The 18,074-nt window shown below is 39.1% G+C and overlaps 1 protein-coding gene and 1 pseudogene across 2 annotated transcripts; one reads left to right on the top strand and one right to left on the bottom strand.

The window, feature by feature from the left end:
• Positions 1-1,993: 1,993 nt before the first annotated feature.
• Positions 1,994-4,638, bottom strand: LOC115009254 (nuclear factor 7, ovary-like; annotated as a pseudogene).
• A 635-nt stretch (positions 4,639-5,273) lies between these two features.
• LOC115009258 (troponin I, fast skeletal muscle-like) lies at positions 5,274-14,358 on the top strand. Of its 2 annotated transcripts, none has more exons than XM_029433130.1 (7): positions 5,274-5,294; positions 9,447-9,482; positions 10,431-10,467; positions 10,583-10,711; positions 11,174-11,263; positions 12,232-12,408; positions 13,278-14,358. In XM_029433130.1, the coding sequence occupies exons 2-7, from the start codon at positions 9,472-9,474 to the stop codon at positions 13,356-13,358; spliced, it is 525 nt and encodes a 174-aa protein (XP_029288990.1). In that variant the 5' UTR covers positions 5,274-5,294; positions 9,447-9,471; the 3' UTR covers positions 13,359-14,358. The 2 variants fall into 2 exon arrangements, with proteins under 2 accessions (XP_029288990.1, XP_029288989.1); XM_029433129.1 differs by lacking the exon at positions 5,274-5,294 and adding an exon at positions 8,666-8,681.
• The last annotated feature ends 3,716 nt before the right edge of the window (positions 14,359-18,074 follow it).

The raw sequence follows: 18,074 nt of genomic DNA, 5'->3' as shown, positions 1-18,074 counted from the left end.
CACTCTTTGGTGTCTTTATGGGCGGCTCAAGCGAAAAAGAAGCCTGAGCTAAGGAGTCAGTTGCCTGTGTTTTGAGACCCCAGCTGTCCCCCTGCTGCCTCTTCAGACCCCAGCCCCTGTGCTCCCCTCGACTCTCGAGACCCCAGCCCCTGTGCTTCCTTTGCCTCTCGTGACCCCAGTCCCTGCGCTCTCCTTGCCTCTCGTGACACCAGTCCCTGTGCTCTCCTCGCTTCTAGAGACCCCAGTTCCTGGGTTCCCCTGGACTCCAGAGACCCCAGTGACTCCGGGCCGGCCTCCAGAGCGACCTCGGCTGCCTCCAGAGCGGCTCTGGCCTCCCCGTCCACCTCCAGGGCAGTCCTGCCCGCTTCACCGGCCTCCAGCCCTGTCTCGCTGGCCTCCCCCGACTTCCTACCTGGACTTCCCCTTCCAGTTTTGTTCTCTGGCCTCGTTTGCCCCGTGTCTACCTCGTGTCTACCCCGTGTCTAGCCCGGTATAAACTTTAATTGTTATGCGGATGATACCCAATTATATCTATCAATTAAACCAGATGAAACCAATCAATTAGCCAAACTTCAAGCCTTAAGGACATAAAAACTTGGTTGTCTAGCAAAGTTTTGATGTTAAACACAGACAAAACTGAAGTTATTATACTTGGCCCCAAACGCCTCCAAAATGCATTTTCTAATGACATAGAAGCTCTGGATGGCATTAACTTGGCCTCCAGCACCACTGTAAGGAATCTTGGCATTATCTTTGATCAGGATCTGTCTTTTAACTCCCACATAAAACAAATCTCAAGGACTGCCTTCTTTCATCTACGTAACATTGCAAACATAACACACATCCTGTCTCAAAATGATGCAGGAAAACTAATTCATGCATTTGCATTTGCATTTGCTTAAGACTCTTCAGTTGATCCAAAATGCAGCGGCACGTGTATTGACAAGAACAAGGAAACGGGATCATATTACTCCTGTATTAGCTGCTCTGCACTGGCTCCCGGTAAAATACAGAATAGAATTAAAATCCTTCTCCTGACTTACAAATCAATTAATGGGCACACGACATCTATTGCACGTCTGTCCGTCCTGGGAGAGGGATCCCTCCTCAGTCTCTCCCTAAGGTTTCTTCCATGCTTCCCCCTTTAATTATGGGGTTTCTTTTAGGAAGTTATTCCTTGTGCGGTGCGAGGATCTAAAGACAGAGGATGTAAGGACAGAGGGTCTAAGGACAGAGGGTCTGAGGACAGAGGGTCTAAGGACAGAGGGTGTTGTATCCTGTACAGTCTGTAAACACTGAGACAAATGTATTATTTGTGATATTGTATAAATACATTTGATTGATTTGATTTTGGACATGTTCACTCCCACTTGGGGAATAGTTCCTACCAAAACATTCTGATTCCGACCCATAGGGGGTGCTGCAAATACAACAAATGTGTACCTCAAAGTAGGGCTTAAAACATTTCACCGTATTTGGTGCACATATTCTGAGGGCCAGTATTAACCACGATATAAAGTTCCATAATGATTGCTGAATGTGGGCGTGGCCTATGTCGCATTATATTCTATATTATTCAATCAATAATATCAATAACCAATAATTCAGTCAATTAGCTGTGAGCTGGAATGAGATATTTGTTTCTTGAAATATTTGGAATTGTTTTGTCAAAGCTGAGGCCTGATGTAGAAAACATGTCGAAAGCTTTGAATGTGACCGTTTTATTGAGGACTATAAGAGCAACTCTTCAGCCTTACATTGTAAAGTTACAACATTAGAAACAAAAGCAGCCTCAGTTTCTGCTTCATGACACTTTCAGCTTCCAGCTGAGGCTTTAATCTCATTTGAGTTACAAAGAACAGACGGATCAAATCAAATGTCTTTAACACTTTACACCAACAAACAAATCAACGAGGATCAAGTTTCACCTGCAGTTCAAATACACACAAACTTCCCTTTAAAGACATAATCAACAAGGCTGATCGTAGCTCCTCCCACCACCAACATCCATGTGACCTGTCAATCACAAGCTGATTGACAGGTGCAGAAATATGAAATCTAGTTAAATATTGTACAAAGTTCCCCTGAAGTGTAGTTTGTGATGTTCCATCAGTAATGTGTGTAGACACAGCAGTGAACCTGCTTTCTGCTCCAACTTTACTGAGTTCATCTGGATCACGTTACTAAATAAAGCTAAAGAAATAAAAGACTAATGTTGAACTGATCCAGGTTTCTCTCAGTGAAGCTGCTTCCTGGATCAGGATCCTGCAAACCCTTCTACATTTCAAAGTGTCACTATAACTGAATATATCTGCATTCATAAACAAATGTACTGATCGGATCATGAAGTCAACTTTGACATGAAACGATCTGAAACGATTCTTTAAAGTTATTGATTTTTATCACTTTATTCTCTTTGTCAGTAGTTTTAACGTCTTACATTTGACTGTAAATGAAACCGATTTTATCCCACATGTTTTCAGGACAACATCGTCACATGTTGCTCAAAAACTCTTCATCATCTTCATCATCTTCATCTAGTTCTGATGTTCTACAGTCACAGATAATCATTCTCTTCATCTTCATCATCATCATCATCATCATCATCATCATCATCATCATCGTCATCATCATCTAGTTCTGATGTTCTACAGTCACAGAGACCTTCACTGGTGAAATATTCACTTCATCCCAACAGTAAATAAATGGAAACATCTTCTCAGTGAAAGTGTGTGTGAAGGTGTGTATGTGTGTGTTAGTGTCAGCATCAGAGAACGACAACTTCCCTCTGTTCCAGTCCAGATTCACTCGGATCCTCTGGAGCTTCTTCTGCACTGAGAGATCAGTGTCTGGATGTGATGGAGAGAATGCTCCGTAGTCACCATCATAGAACCATATTGTCCATGCTTCAGACAGTATGTTTCTCTTCCTCTGGACAGACTCTGCTAACAAACCCAGTGACCAGCCTGTACTGTCTCCAACCTGGACGTCCCAGCTGTGAGTCCCTGAGTTAAAGCCCTCAGAGCTCAGGACAGAGCAGGGACTCTCAATCCTCTCTGGATTATCAGGAAGCTGCTGATCTCTCTCCTCGTTCTCACACTGGTCAGATCTTCAGACAGGATGAGTCCTGGACCAGCAGTGTTTGGGTCCAGAATCAGAGGAGAGTAGGAGACCATCTCCTTCATCTTGTTCCAGATGTTGAAGGTGAGGTTGCCCAGGTGTTTGGCCTGGTCTATCAGAGCTCCTGAGAGCAGCTGTGGAGCCTCCAGCAGGGGGCGCTGCAGCTGGACTCTCTGCACTGCAGTCCTGTAGCTGTGCAGGAATGAGATGTCTTCAGCTCTCAGCTGCTCCTCTGTGGCTCTGACTGTGTGTGAAAGAGCTGCTATCTCTCTGCTCAGAGCCTCCATCTTCTCCTTCATCATCACACTCTTCTGCTCCTCTTCCTCCCTCAGAGCAGCCATCCTGGCCTCCTCTTCCTCTTCTAGAAACTGGTGCAGCTTCTTAAACTGCTCCTTAATCTGCGTCTCTGTGCGTCGGGCCTGGACCTTCATGTGTCCTGCTGTTTGATCAGACTTCACTTTAACTTCTTCTAAAGCCTCTAACTTCTTCTTTAAGGGCTGCAGAGTTTCCTGAAGTTCCTTCTTGTGTTGTCGTGCAGCTTCATCGATGGGTCTGAATCTGTGGTCGCTGTGTTTCCTCTGAATCTCTGCAGACGACACACACTGGCTGCTGATGGTCCAGACAGAAGAGTTTGAGTTTCTCAGCGTGCAGACTGCAGAGATCCTCTGAAGCTCTCTGATCTCTCTCCTGTAAGAAACTCTCACACAGGTTCTTTAACACCAAGTTTAAAGGTGGTTCATCTCTTGAAGATCTTCTCTTACAAAGTGGACACTCACGTATTTGTTTCCCCGTCCACCAGCTCTGCAGACAGCCTTTACAGAAGCTGTGGCTGCACGACAGAACAACAGGATCTTTAAAGACTTCATGGCAGACAGAACAGCAGAGATCTTCCTCTAATCTGGAAGACATTTAGTCTCTGAGTGAAGCAGGAAACACAGACGCTCAGCCGCTCCCTGTTCCCTGAAAGTTACTTCACTTTGTAAAACTCTGGTTCAGTGTGTGGATTCAGCAGCTGCTTGACGTGGAAGTATTCCAGTATTCCTCCTGCAGCTCCTCTCTCAGTGGAAGTGGTGCTTTCAGTGTGAAGGTGGATCTTAGTGTGTGTGTGTGTGTGTGTGTGTGTGTGTGTGTGTGTGTGTGTGTGTGTGTGTGTGTCGTCTCAGTGAGAATAACAACCTGTTTCCTGTTTGTCTCAGGTGAGTCAGCTGATGGGCGGAGCTTCATCATGACAGTTTGTCAGGTTGAGCTTCATTCCAAAGTCCTTCATCGTTGTTAAGAAAACACAAACGTGTCTTCATCAGATTCGTTCCAGTAAAATATGTTAATTTCCTTCATTTACAAACCAGTGAAGTCGACTTATTGAGAAAACAACGTTTTAGCATTTAGATGTAACACGCTGCATGTATCAGCGTTCGGTTGTTTATAGGTTTGTGGTTGTATATATATTGTATCGTTCATTATAAACCAAGATTAAATGAATTGGACACTTTGAAGACACAACATGTGCCCATGAACATCACATTAGGAAATACAACGTTTGACATATTGAAAGGGACTTCTATAAGCCACGCCCACTGCTCCTGTTTAAATCTGCACATGTTGATGCTCAGCTTCTTGCTTTTCTTCTTCTCTTCTTCTTGAACTGCTGCTCAGAGGGATCTTTGTCTCTTTGTCTTTACATTGTCCGTCAGCGTTTTGTCCTCCACGTACAACACAAACCTTCACTCTGAATAATCTCTGTAAAGACTTTCTACAGGCTGAAAGCATCAACACACACACACACACACACACACACACACACACACACACACGTCCTCTCACACACCTGGACACACTCGTGGCAGAGAAACTCACTTTTCAAAGTTCAGTATATTTATATGACAGATTCATGACTGGATGCCTCTGAGGTTTGATCACTTCCTGTCCGTCAGAAGCACAAGATAATACAGATAACAATCTTAAAGGGTGAGTTATTTATAATGAGGCGAGCAGAGGACAGGGGGCAGATGACACTGTACTGTATTTCATGACCTTGCCAGCTCATTGGTTTGACCAGTAATCCGCTTCCATAAAGAGAAAGTGGAGGATTTAGGGGGCTCTCAGAGATTGCAATATATACCTTCCCAACGCTCGGTGTGCCTGGGACTCCGGCTGAACCTCCTCCCCCGGTCACAGTAAGAACTCTCTCTGTTTTCAGTAGATGGAGAAAACGTGTTGGTGGTTTGCATGCACCTTCTCTGCACGACTGCAGCGGGAAATCCTTCATTTGTCGTTACGGTTGTTCGGAATCTATGTTTCGTTTGTTCAAATCCGATTTAGTTTGTTTCCCTGGAAACCTTTGATTGAGCAGATTGTGGAAGTTTCTTTGGTTGGTTTGATCGGCCAAAAGATCAGAGTGCGTTGTCTTTGGGAATGCTTGGATATGATTTGTGTTTCAGGACATGATTAGTTGCTATTAGATTTCTTTAATGTGCTTTTATTGTTACGTGACAAGTGTTGCATTAGCACAACTCTTCTTCTCGTAGCCTCAGTGGTTTTCCAGGACTTTTCTTTGTCGCTTTAGAAACACGGTGGCTCTGCGGTGAGTCACGGCGACACCACTACAAGGCAAGAACTTGAAAGTGGATCCGTCAGTGTTTGTCCCCCCTGTCAGCACCGGGGGGGGGGGGGGGGGGGGTCTAATCTGCAGCTGCAGGCTCTGTCTTCACTTCACGCTTTAATCCCCGATCACCAAATTTAGCCTGTTAACCGCAAACATTGAGATGACAGAGCGACGCTGAAGCTTTATTCTTGATTCCAGCGAGCGGAGCTTTGACTGAGGATTATGTTTCGCTCTAAACTACTCCTTTTATTTTAGGTTTATTTTTGCGCTTGTATTTTTAGGTTTTATAGAAATAAAAAAAATACATTACTTTGTTTTTTGCTGCAACTTTTAGAGAATTAGTGACGATTAAAGTTTACAGTTGTGGAATTTAACTTTTACTTTACTTGAGGAACACTAAGACAGCATTAATGTATTTATTAATGTATAATTAATGTACTATGGCAGTATTTTAAGTAGTTAAATATTAATATGCCAACTCTGAGTTGGGTCATTCTGCACTTTTACTTTTGGTACTTTGAATACATTTTTATGCAGAATCAGAATTCAGTTTATTAAGTAGGTTTTCATGTCAATGGTGCGAACGTAAACACAGTAATTAAAGTCATTAAAATGTAAAATAAGCAGATGTTGAAAGAAAAGGAAAATATTATTAAAAGTTTTTTTAAATCTACAAATGTGAATATGACACATTGTCTGAATTAAAGTGCAGTTTTTTACTGCAGGACTTCTACCTGTAATGGAGTATTTCTATACTTATATCTCAAAACTGGTCTTCACTTTCTCCTAATTTTATATATATATATATATATATATAAAGTGCCTTTGCACACACACACACACACACACACACGCACGCACACACACACACACACGCACACACACACACACACACACGCACACACACACACACACACACGCACACACACACACACACACGCACACACACACACACGCACACACACACACACACACACAAACACACACACGCACACGCACACGCACGCACACGCACACACACGCACACACACACACACACACACACACACACACACACACACACACACACACTTACTTAAGACAAAGTTAAATTTAACCCTGCAGATTCCATCTCCTGAGCAACATGCTGTTTTGTCCTGCGACTTTCTAGTGTCCTAAAATACACTGTGAGCCCCGGAGACCCCCCCCGGCCTGTTATTGGTTTACAGCCATTTGTTCCCGGGCAGCTTTGTGTTTCGGGATGCCTGCGTGTCTTCTTTTCAGACGAGCCCGCTTCAACATAATGAAGATGTTGGGAACAGCTGAGGCTCCAGGAATAGAGTCTTAATCCGTCACTATCTGGCCCGCGAGCCCCTCGAGAGGGGGCCTCACAAATACACAGCGGAGACGAACTAAGTTATTATTCAAGCACTTAAGTACATTTTATAAAGTACTTATTTAGTATTAAGTATTAAGTATTTTCTTTTATGCTACTTTCTACTTCGACTCCACTACATTTGAGAAGGAATCGTTTTTATTTGAGGGTTAAAGTTACTGATTACTTTCAGATGAAGAGTTATATTACAGAAACATGTGATACATTTATAACATAAAACCAGAAGTTCACAACCTCTTAGTCTTAAGAAAATCAGGGTCTGGTTGAGGCGCAAAGAGGAACGATTGTGCAATATCTAATCTAGCTAAGTGTGTATAAAGTATTTAGAAGTATCTCCACCGGCTACAACAGCAACATCGATGCTTCAGTCTTAATCTAATATCTTTGACTGCAGGGAAAGTACTTTTACTTTGACACTTTGAGTATTTTCAGCTGTACTTTAAATGCGGGACATAAGTATTGTCCTCCGCGCTGCTCACGTTTCTGTTGTATTTGCATTTTGAAAAAATGACTGAAGTCTAATTTATTGCTGTTTTTTCATGCAGCTTGTGAATCTCAGTTATCTTCTATATTCTAAATATATTATATATAATGATATATATATATAATATATTTCGCTCGTTGATGTGTGTAAAAGTGAAGCGCACCGACGCAGATCTTTGCTCTCAGGAATCAAAAGATTTATTAAAACTGACAGAAGTTCAGTGAGTCTTTAGAGGTATCGTGATGGACAAGTGTAAATGTTGGCTAATGCTAACAAGCAAAGCTCTAGCATGCTATCATGCTAACTTTAAGCATGTAGCATATGGTACTATATGCTAAAGTGTAGCATTTAAATGTAACATGTTAACAAATGGCGTGTTAGCATGTTAGCATTAGCCTCATAGTGTATTTATATGGATCTCCATTATCCGCTACCAAAGTAGCAACAAGGCTAATCTTCCAGACGAGTAAACTTTACATTACAAATACATAAAGAAAAAATGAGCAAACTTTAAAAAACAAAGAAACTGTAAATAATAATAGAAATAACAGCAGGTCCTTATCACTAAAAACAACGACCTGTAAAAGAATAAAATAAAACCGCTGGTCATCAGTTTCAGAGGTCGTGAAGCGAGAAGTTGGTATGAAATACTTTATACTTTATAATACTTCATAGTTTCCCGGGAGAAAGTGGGTTTCATTACAGTTGCTTCATTTTAGAATTAAATTAAATTAAAAGTAAAAACTAAATGTGGATATACAATATATAACAACAATAAATATGTAAAAATGTGTATATAGTACGATATATACATGTTGAAAATGGGATCTAAGGTGAAGTGTAAAAAGTTATGAGTTAGATTCTGACGCTACAAGTAAAAAGACATCCTAAAAGTCTAAAAACGACATTTCAGGCGAGTCCGTCCAATAGTTGTGGAGTTATTCGCAGATGTCTGGACCTCCGTCCCGTCAGAGCTGCTAAACATAGCCGGTCTGGTCCTTCAAGGCTTAACGCGGCCGCTCACAAAGTTCAGAGCCACTGAAGTCGTGCCGTTCACGTTGAAGTCTGAAGATAGAAACAAGTTGATCCAGACGTGAAACGTGAGACTGCTGCTGCGGGAGGGTTAGACGAGGCTTTAAACTTCAAGAAATTAAGAATATATCTTTATTTTTTATTATCTTTATGTGTTTTATCATTTCTACTGGCATTTTATTTAATTATTCTCTCTTTGAAGCACTTTGTACTTTGTTGGATAAGTCAGATTCACTTTGTTCTGTCTTTTAATGTCTTTTTCTGGATTTAAATGCATCAAAAACTAAATGAAATGATAATCTCACTAAAGCAGAAGAACCGTCGTCACAGCACAAGTGTGGAAACTGTCCAACGAATACTTTGTCTGACGACTTAGTGAAAATAAAGATTGTAAAACATGTCTCAGCATCTTCAATAGATCAGAGAATATTATACATGTGTGTGTGTGTGTGTGTGTGGGTGTGTGTGTGTGTGTGTGTGTGTGTGTGTGTGTGTGTGTCATATTTGTATTGTGTTTATGTGTGTGAATGATTGTGTGTGCTTCTGTTTGTCTTGAATTTCCCCTCGAGAGACGGATAAAGTATTTTTAATTATTATAACAATATCAAGTTAAACCTTTAAAGGTTTTGTTAATGGTGAGCGTTGTTTTTTATTCTCTCTGTTACTAATGTTATTTTTCACATATGCCCATAGATATTAATTTTACATTACACTGCATACAGTTTTACAGTTTGTGTCACGTAGAGTTTGCATCTACATTTATAGAAGTTTATCCGAATGTCCAAAGTTTAAAATCTTTTTAACGGCGTCTTTAATGTGTTTTGTTTGATCAGATAACTCCAGGATCCTGCAGATAAGATGGCCGACGAGTAAGTTAAACAGTTTGATATTAATATGTTTATCAGAATGTCTCACTTACTCGTTAACAGGTTTCAGCAAATTCAGGCCGAAGAACAAGTGAGGAACCTTTTAAAGGATAAAATTGTTGAATTTTGTACATTTTATGGACTATTTTCGCTGCGTTTATGTGAATCCAGATTAAAAAAATATATTTTTATATTATTAAGATAACCATTTTGAAAGTTTCTTAGTTTATCATTATTTCAACGTTAGCGTTGATAACATCTGCTAACGTGATAAAATCATATTCAGTAAAGAGTCTCAGAAGAAAACACCCAACGACAAACTGTTTCCAGGGGACACTTAAAAGTGACGCACACGGCTGAAATGACCGAGCGTTAGCATGTTGCTAATTGTTAATGTGCCAATTTAAATCACTTGACGAAATACAAACAATTAATTGTGAAGCAGGCTAACGCTATGTTAGCTGACGATGACGTTAATCGTTAAACTAGCGGGAAGCTTTACTGACATCGATGAACTTTTCTAATTTGTTTATCAGTTAATTAAGAAACTGCTTCCTGTTTTTATTATTGGAACACATTTTTAAATATTAAACGCCATCAAACTGCAACTTTCTTCTTAGAGACAATTGTGAAAGTCACTACGGCCGGCTAACTTAGCGTTAGCCTGTTTCAGTTAACGTGTGTATTGCGTCAGATTATTTGAATTGGCAGGCTAATAATGAGCTAATTGCTAACGCTAGGTTAAACAGCTGAATCATGCAATCACAATGTTAAAATATAAGAGTTAGCATTTTCTTCCTTTTTATGTGACGCTTGCTTTTCAAAACCAATTTTGTCAGCACAACATGATTGTAATAAAACACAAGAAATATTAATAATAACAGATTAATGGATTTATTTATGTCCTTGTAGCCCAAATGTCTGATTCACGTTTTGTGTTTTCACCTGCAGGAAAAGATTGTCTGCGAGGCGTAAGCATACTCTGAAAGTAAGAAATTAGTGCATTTATTATGTATTTATTATTATTGTTATTCTCTACGAAGAAGAGCAGAGAAGCTGTTTTTAAGATCTTAAAATACTTTTGACGCTGGCGTCGTCCACAGGGATGCATGCTGCTGGTGGCGACAAATTTGTTGGACGCTGAATCCCACGTGAAGGTTGGAGAGAGGGAGAAGTTCCTAGAAGATAAAGTTCCTCCTCTGGAGGTGCCGTACTCCAAGGACGAGCTCATGGTGAGACAGAGACAGACAAAGTGCAGTCAGAGTTAAAGAGAGTTACTTTACACTGCTGCTGGAGAATCACTGAAGATTTTCTTCTTTTTTCATATTATTAAAACATTCATATTTTAATATTTTAATATTTTAATATTTTAATATTTTAATATTTTAATATTTTAATATTTTAATATTTTAATATTTTAATATTTTAATATTTTAATATTTTAATATTTTAATATTTGTCAGTCGACTTTTTATTCTCCAAATATTACGACTTCTTTTTAAACAATCTACAAAATGTGTTTGTTTTTTTGTCTAATAATAGAATTCCCTGTTTTGTTTTGTTTTGTCTGTTTTTTCGGTTTAACACTAGATGAAAATATCTTTTGCCAAAATTAAATCAAATCAATTTGTTGAAAGCTTGCAATCATTCAGCAAACTTAACAAATTATTAAAACAATAATGTTTTCTCTTCAGGAACTTTGCCAGAAACTCCACGAGCAGATTGATATCAGTGAGGAGGAGAGATACAGCATCGAGTTCAAACTGAACATGGTGCTCAATGAGGTGAGACACTTTCTCTCAGCTGTTTTATTTATGCATCTGATTTATTGTGTGTCCTCAATAAGTCTCAATGTTCTTACACACAGAACAATTTACAGGAAGATAGAAATAGACTTACGGCTAAAAGCAAAACAACACAGCTGAACAAAGAGAAGTTAAAAATAAAACACACAAGTAGGAGAACAATATGGAGTCAAAGGAGTGCCATAAAACAGAATAAATCTTTAAAGGATAAGAAAATAAATGTGGAAATACAAAGAGGAACACATTAAAGAATAATTAGGTAAAGCTTTATCACATTTATTTTATTTTGGTATAATTGTATTCATATATTGTTGTATTGTATTGTTTATAATTATGTATTTAAATGATTCTATTACTACAATTTGTTAATATATATCTATATATTTATCACTTTATTTTTCCTTATTCTTTTCCCTGTTGTTTTTGTTTTTCCTCTGACTCAATAATAAAGGTATAATTATAAATAAATATTTTTAATAAATATGTATTTAATTATGTATATAAATTACAATTTTTTAATATAAATATACAATGTTATTTAATTATTTTCATCCCTTTATTTTTCCTTATTGTTTGTTTTTCCTATGACTCCAAAAAAATAGGTATAAGTATAAGATATATATAAAAAGTACGAATGACCAACAACATTCAATATCTATATACAAGTAAAAATGTTTCTGTAAATTGTAAAGGAAATATTATTATCATATAATTCATAGGGTAAATGTTGGAAATGAACTATGTACATTTACTCGAGTACTTAAGTTCTTCTCGTTTATTGTATTTTAAATACAACAGGCCAACATTTGGAAATCCTGTTTCATAAAATTGTGAAATTGTAACCGTATGTTTTACTAAATACTTGACACAAATAAAATACTATAATGACCATAACAATCTGATCATCTGAATAAAAGTCTATACTTCTGTCCTAATTCATCCTGAAGGTCCGAGACCTCAACATCAAGATTGTGGATCTGAGAGGAAAGTTCAAGAGACCCCGTCTGAAGAAAGTCCGCATGTCTGCTGACGCCATGTTGAAGGCTCTGCTGGGCTCCAAGCACACGGTCAACATGGACCTGAGGGCCAACCTGAAGCAGGTCAAGAAGGAGGTCAAGGAGGAGGTGAGCTGCTTCCTGGTTTACGACCGTCTACCGACTCATTTCCTTAAACTGTGGTTCAGTTTGTCACCTTGGTGTTTTATACCTGCTTTACATCAGCTTTAACTACAAACTCTGTTCCACTAGCTTAAAGATTAATCTGGGTTATTACAACTTGTATGTTTGTAGTGAATAATAACACTACGGTACTCACTAGGGATGCACCAGAATCCTATTACTTTAGTCAGGAAAGCACAAATAATGCGATGGAAATTGCTCAGACAGTTCATAAAACTCAGTTTGAGGATGTGGAAATACATTTCTTAGTTAATTATATGCCAATATTAAATCAATGTGATGCTTTTAGGTCAAAAAATACAACATTTGACCGATTTAACGTCACTTCCTGTATAAAACTCTTAGCGGTTTTCTATCCGAATACAGAGACAGTTCATTTCGTTGGGTGAACAGATACAGATAATAAGATCTCTGTACACATCTAGTAAAAGTCTTACAGGGTGTTAAAACGAGCAGTTAGACAACTAAAAACACAGATACCATGAACAATAACGTGTGTTTGGACCAAACACGAATCAAAGCGGATCATCAGCTCACGTTACTCATTACGCCCTCTGGAGTCGGCTCTTTTTGTATTTCCAGTTGCGATTATTCAAAGCTAACGTCAGTGCTAATCTGGTTCGTAGTAAAGTAAAACCGAACGCTGGAATCAAACAACACAAACATATATTCAGATCTTCGATCAGTTTGTCGTCCACCTAATGTCAGAAATAAAGCTGGTCACCATTCGGCTCCTGTTTATTTCCTCTTTTTCTGTATTTTATATTTTTACTGGTCAATACTTTAACTAAATGAAGTGTCGTCTGTGTTCACAGGACAAGCAGCTGCGCGATGTGGGCGACTGGCGTAAGAACATTGAAGACAAGTCCGATAGGAAGAAGATGTTTGACAGTTAAATGTGATCCGCCGTTGATTGTTTGGCTTAAACGCTTTTCAGGATAGAAATCAGTTCAATGTCTTTGTAACGGAAGAGTTTTATTCCAAAATGGTGCAGATCCACGTGAACCTCTGACGTTTATTATCTGCTGTGGAAGGTTGTACGGATGCACGATGTGAATACCTTGTGGATACCGAAGGTACACATCCGACAACGATTGTGTTTAAAGCTTCTTGTGTGGTTCAGTAAGTGATGAGCGATAACCTCCACAGTTGGTTTGCAGGATTTTAAGTGATTATAGAGCAAATATGAAATTATATTCAACCGTACTTTTTATTTTAAGTTTTCTCACAAATGAATAAAAGTATTTTTTATCCCAAGCAGGAGTTCAGTTACACAGCTTTTACTTTCCAAATGTAAAACCTGTAATAATGTAAAGTAGATGAAGCAGGTTTCGGGTAGTTTTTGGAATAAAACTCTTCCGTTGAATAAATTCCTTCTGCTTTTGCCTGCGTTGACAGCGTACTGTGGTGTATTTGTACTGTATGTACTGACGTCAGTATTAGTACATGAGCGGTGAATCAAACCTGCTTTTGTTCTCTGGAGGCTGATTTATGCTTCTGCAGCTAAATATTGATGAAAAACAAAAAATAAACGTGAGATTTTAATCTAAAATCCAGAAATTGAATTAAACAGTATTTTGTGTTGGTGCTACATCCTGAGAAGATTTTCATCTTTAAGTTTATTTGAAACTCATATTATTTATTTATTTATTCCAAAGTAATGACATCATGCACACAATATATCTATTCTCAATTAAAAAATAAAACTAGTACCACATGAATCGGTGTCCAGTCGTGTTAGATTCACTGCCCAGTGACGTTCACCATTGCGTTAGCCGTTGCGTTAGCCTGACGAGCCAACGGTCAGTAAAGGATGAAATATAGCAGAAGTATAATTCAGCCTTCGTCTGTACTAAACAACATCATGCCATCTTTTCTAAACTGTTCAATCAGAAGTGTGATGTACTTTAATCTTCTTGTTGCTGTCACATTAAATACAAAAGCTTCAAGTTCATCTTGTTAAAAGTCTCGTAGAATTTGTTAAACACTCGAATTCACCAGAATCCAGCCGCTGTCTGATTCGTCTCAACGTCCGATTCACAAATGATTTTTCATAATGCACTTTCTTTTGTCTATGATTACAATGCTCCATGTGGCAAAGTATGAATAAATATAAAATAATAACCGCACTGACACGCTGTTTGCTTGGCAGAGCAGTTTGGGGGGTTTTGAGAACTACAGTGTTTTTTGGTCTCACAGATATAAAAGTCACAATGAATTAATTTTATTCACCCTGGAACTGGAAGCAGCTGCACTGTAAGTCATTTATACCTGGCAGTAAGATGAAAACACCAATATTGTACTTAAAATGTCCGTTTTTCTCTCATCCTGCACAATAACTGAACTGTTTTAGAGTTTATGCTACAGTCTTAATGCTAACGTAACTTTATGCTGATTCCTATTAAATGAGACATGACGTTTTAAAAGTCTTTTCAAATTGTATGAATTCTCAAGTCCCAGAATATAAAACAATACTAATAACTTGGGATTTTTTAAATGTTTCCATACGTTAAGTAATACTTGTTGTAGTTACACTGTTACTGTAACCAATAGCTAACCGTTAGCTACCTGTAGGCTACACCACAGACAGTGCCACTCTTTATACAAACTTAGTAACTTTACTAGTGAAATAAACTCTTTAACCTTCATAGGAGCCAATTTAGTCCAATCTAAGTCTATGTGTAATGTTTTACAGACCTGAGAGTCTCCACAATTGACATGTTGTCCATTACTGAGAGGCAAACTTTTGTAAAGATGAATCATTTCTTGGCTCAAACAGTCGAATCCTTAATTTCTTAAATTGGTTCAAAGGCTCAAACTAAAAGTCTTATTTCCAGTTGGAGCAGATGAGGTGAGTTATTGAATCTCGTGTCATTATTTGTTTGTTTTATTCACAATAATTACTTGTTTTTCTCTTTTCTTCTTGCAGATGAACTTAAGTGACCTGCTGAGGCAGGTTCATTCAGCTTCCTGTTGCTGTCAGAGAAGATAGAACTTTATTGATCTCGGGATACAAAGTATGAAAGAGTGCAAACATGTTATATATCAATAAGGTGCAAATCAAAAATATACACAATGTTCTGAATATGGTACGGTCATTCTTTGAATAGTTAAAAACAATCACAGGACATAAAATGTGAATCTGAAGCTTGAGATTAAGGATGTGGAAAGTAAGCAGATACAGTAAATAGAGACACATATATATATATTTAAATATAATAATGGTTCCATTTAAATGGATTCAAACTCATTCTGAATTCTTGGTGTGTTGCATAGATAACCCTTCTCCCCCCTGATCCCATCCTCTCAATGGACCAGAAATCTCCAGCGAAAGATAAAAAACAAACAACAATGCTGAAAGTTATTTATGTGTCGGTGGAGGGAGGTGTTGGTGTCAGCTGCTCCCTTGGATCCTGCTGCAGTTGTTCTCAGTTCCATAAAGGCAAACGCAGCGTTTTGTTGAGCTGCCACAAAGTAAAATGACATGTTATCAGGAAACAAAGGTTTTAAATATTAAAATGTGTTTATTATGAAGCTTCTCGCTCACCCCCAGGCTCCCTATGGTTTCTGGTTTCTGTCATAGTGACCTATAAAAAAATGTGAAACTAAATTGTCCGACATTCAGTCTCCAGTTTCAACCGTACAACGTTAAAGCACTTACATCCCCAGATAATCCGGATCCCGTCAGGTAATGGTTTTCATGTCAATAATAGGCCGTAAATCATCAGTCTGGTTGATTTCACCGCTCTGATTCTGCAGCACATCTCTCTGGAGAGTAAACACTCCAGAGCCTCAACAATCTTTAGTGTTCGGCATCTCATTCCTCGGAGTTAGTGCAGGTTATATTTGATCTCCGCTGCCGGCTGTGTCGTATCCTCAGATAGCAGCTGGCTCTTCACGTCCACTCACAGCGGCCAGAATTAGAAAAGAGCCAACAGAGCAGGAGAGCCATCTGCAGACAGGAGAGCAGCAACTGTCTGCACTTTACAACTGTCACTGTGTTAACCTGCAGAATACTGCACACAGTCATACTGTGGAAGCACAACAAGATGGATTACTGAACCTGTCTTCAAACTTGAAGACTTGAAACTACAGATTGAGACATAAACTCATCAGGAAAATATTACTGAGGTAATAAATCAAGAGAGAAGTAGAAACATTTTCTCATAGACTTCTATACATATACCCGTAGACTGAAACACTGGCACATCCTTATTTATAAAGCTATTCTGGGTGCTCTTCCACAATACCTAAGGAGCTACATTAGTAGGAAATGTAGTGGACCATATTGGCTTCGCGCCGAGGACTTGTTTCTTTTAACTGTCCCAAAGGTCCGTACAGAACTTGGGAAAAGGACGTTTAGTTACGCTGCTCCGGCTGCCTGGAACCAGCTGCAGAATGAGCTGAAGCTTAGAGAGCTGGTCTCTCTGAACAGACTTAAAGCGACTCTTAAAGACATTGAAGCAGTAAATGTTTTAATTAATGTTGTGATTGTGATTGTTGTTTTTGTCTGTAACTGTGCTGCTGCCTGTCTCGGCCAGGACACTCTTGAAAAAGAGATTTTTAATCTCAATGAGGCCATATCCTGGTTATAAATAAATAAATAATATACTCTGACTTCTTGTTGCCCCCTGCTGGTTATTAGAGAGACTGCAGGTTCTCTTCTGCTCTTCTGCATTGGCTTCACTTATCAGGAGGTTTACTCCTGGGCGGTGCTGAGACACATCGAGGATAAATGCTAAATGACAGCATACTAACTTGCAGATGATTATCAGGTATATTGTTAGCATGTTGTAGCATGCTAACAATGGCTAATTGGCGGTAAACAAGTAGAGCTGAGGCTGATGGGAACGTCATTTTATTGTATTTGCATGATCGCGACGGCTTATTTGCCATTAAGAAATGTAATTATAAGAAGTAAGAAACTGTACACGATCACTTTACCTGTTTATACTTTTACTTACTTACTCTGTATTATATGTATTTATTACTTCTTATACGCATTTACTTTTGTGTGGATAATGTCATACCCACCAGGACTGCACGATGTTTCCCAAACAACAAACCATGGATGAATCCTGAGCTAAAGGCTCTCCTCAAAGACAAAAAGAGGGCCTTTAGGTCAGATGACAAAGACTAGCTGAGGATTGTTCAGAGGGAGCTAAGGTGGAAGATCAGGGAGGGAAAGAACACCTACAGGAAGAAGATGGAGGAGCAGCTGCAGCAGAGGAATGTCAGCGTGTCTGGAAAGGCCTAAAAACCATCTCTGGGTACAAGGAGCCAGATTCATCCCAAGGGGGACCTAAAGTGGGTGAATGACTTGAACATCTTCTTCAATAGATTTGATCCGTTAGGCGCCCCTCTCCCGGCTCATTCCTCCCTGCTGCAACCCCCATTGTTCTTATCACTATGAGACGACCCTGCCATCTCCATGGCAGCTACTTCACACTTCCACTCTGTCTCCTGCTTCTCCACCCACACCCATCCCTCCACCCACTACCTGCACTTTGCCCCTCACAACCAACCAGGTGAGGAGTGAGCTCAGAAGGTGTAAGGCGAGATGGCATCAGCTCAAGGCTCCTCAAATCCTGCGCCGACCAACTGTGCAGGAT

The sequence above is a fragment of the Cottoperca gobio genome, chromosome 6 (genome assembly GCF_900634415.1).
Source record: "Cottoperca gobio chromosome 6, fCotGob3.1, whole genome shotgun sequence".
Classification (NCBI taxonomy): domain Eukaryota; kingdom Metazoa; phylum Chordata; class Actinopteri; order Perciformes; family Bovichtidae; genus Cottoperca; species Cottoperca gobio.
The sequence above is the reverse complement of the archived record's forward strand: the minus strand, read 5'-3'. Positions and strand labels throughout refer to the sequence as shown.

Bases quoted from the DNA above. Each gene is read 5' to 3' on its own strand.
- LOC115009258 (XM_029433130.1), top strand. The intron at 10,468-10,582 runs GTAAGAAATTAG...CGTCGTCCACAG, and splicing joins GGCGTAAGCATACTCTGAAA to GGATGCATGCTGCTGGTGGC. The intron at 10,712-11,173 runs GTGAGACAGAGA...TTTTCTCTTCAG, and splicing joins ACTCCAAGGACGAGCTCATG to GAACTTTGCCAGAAACTCCA.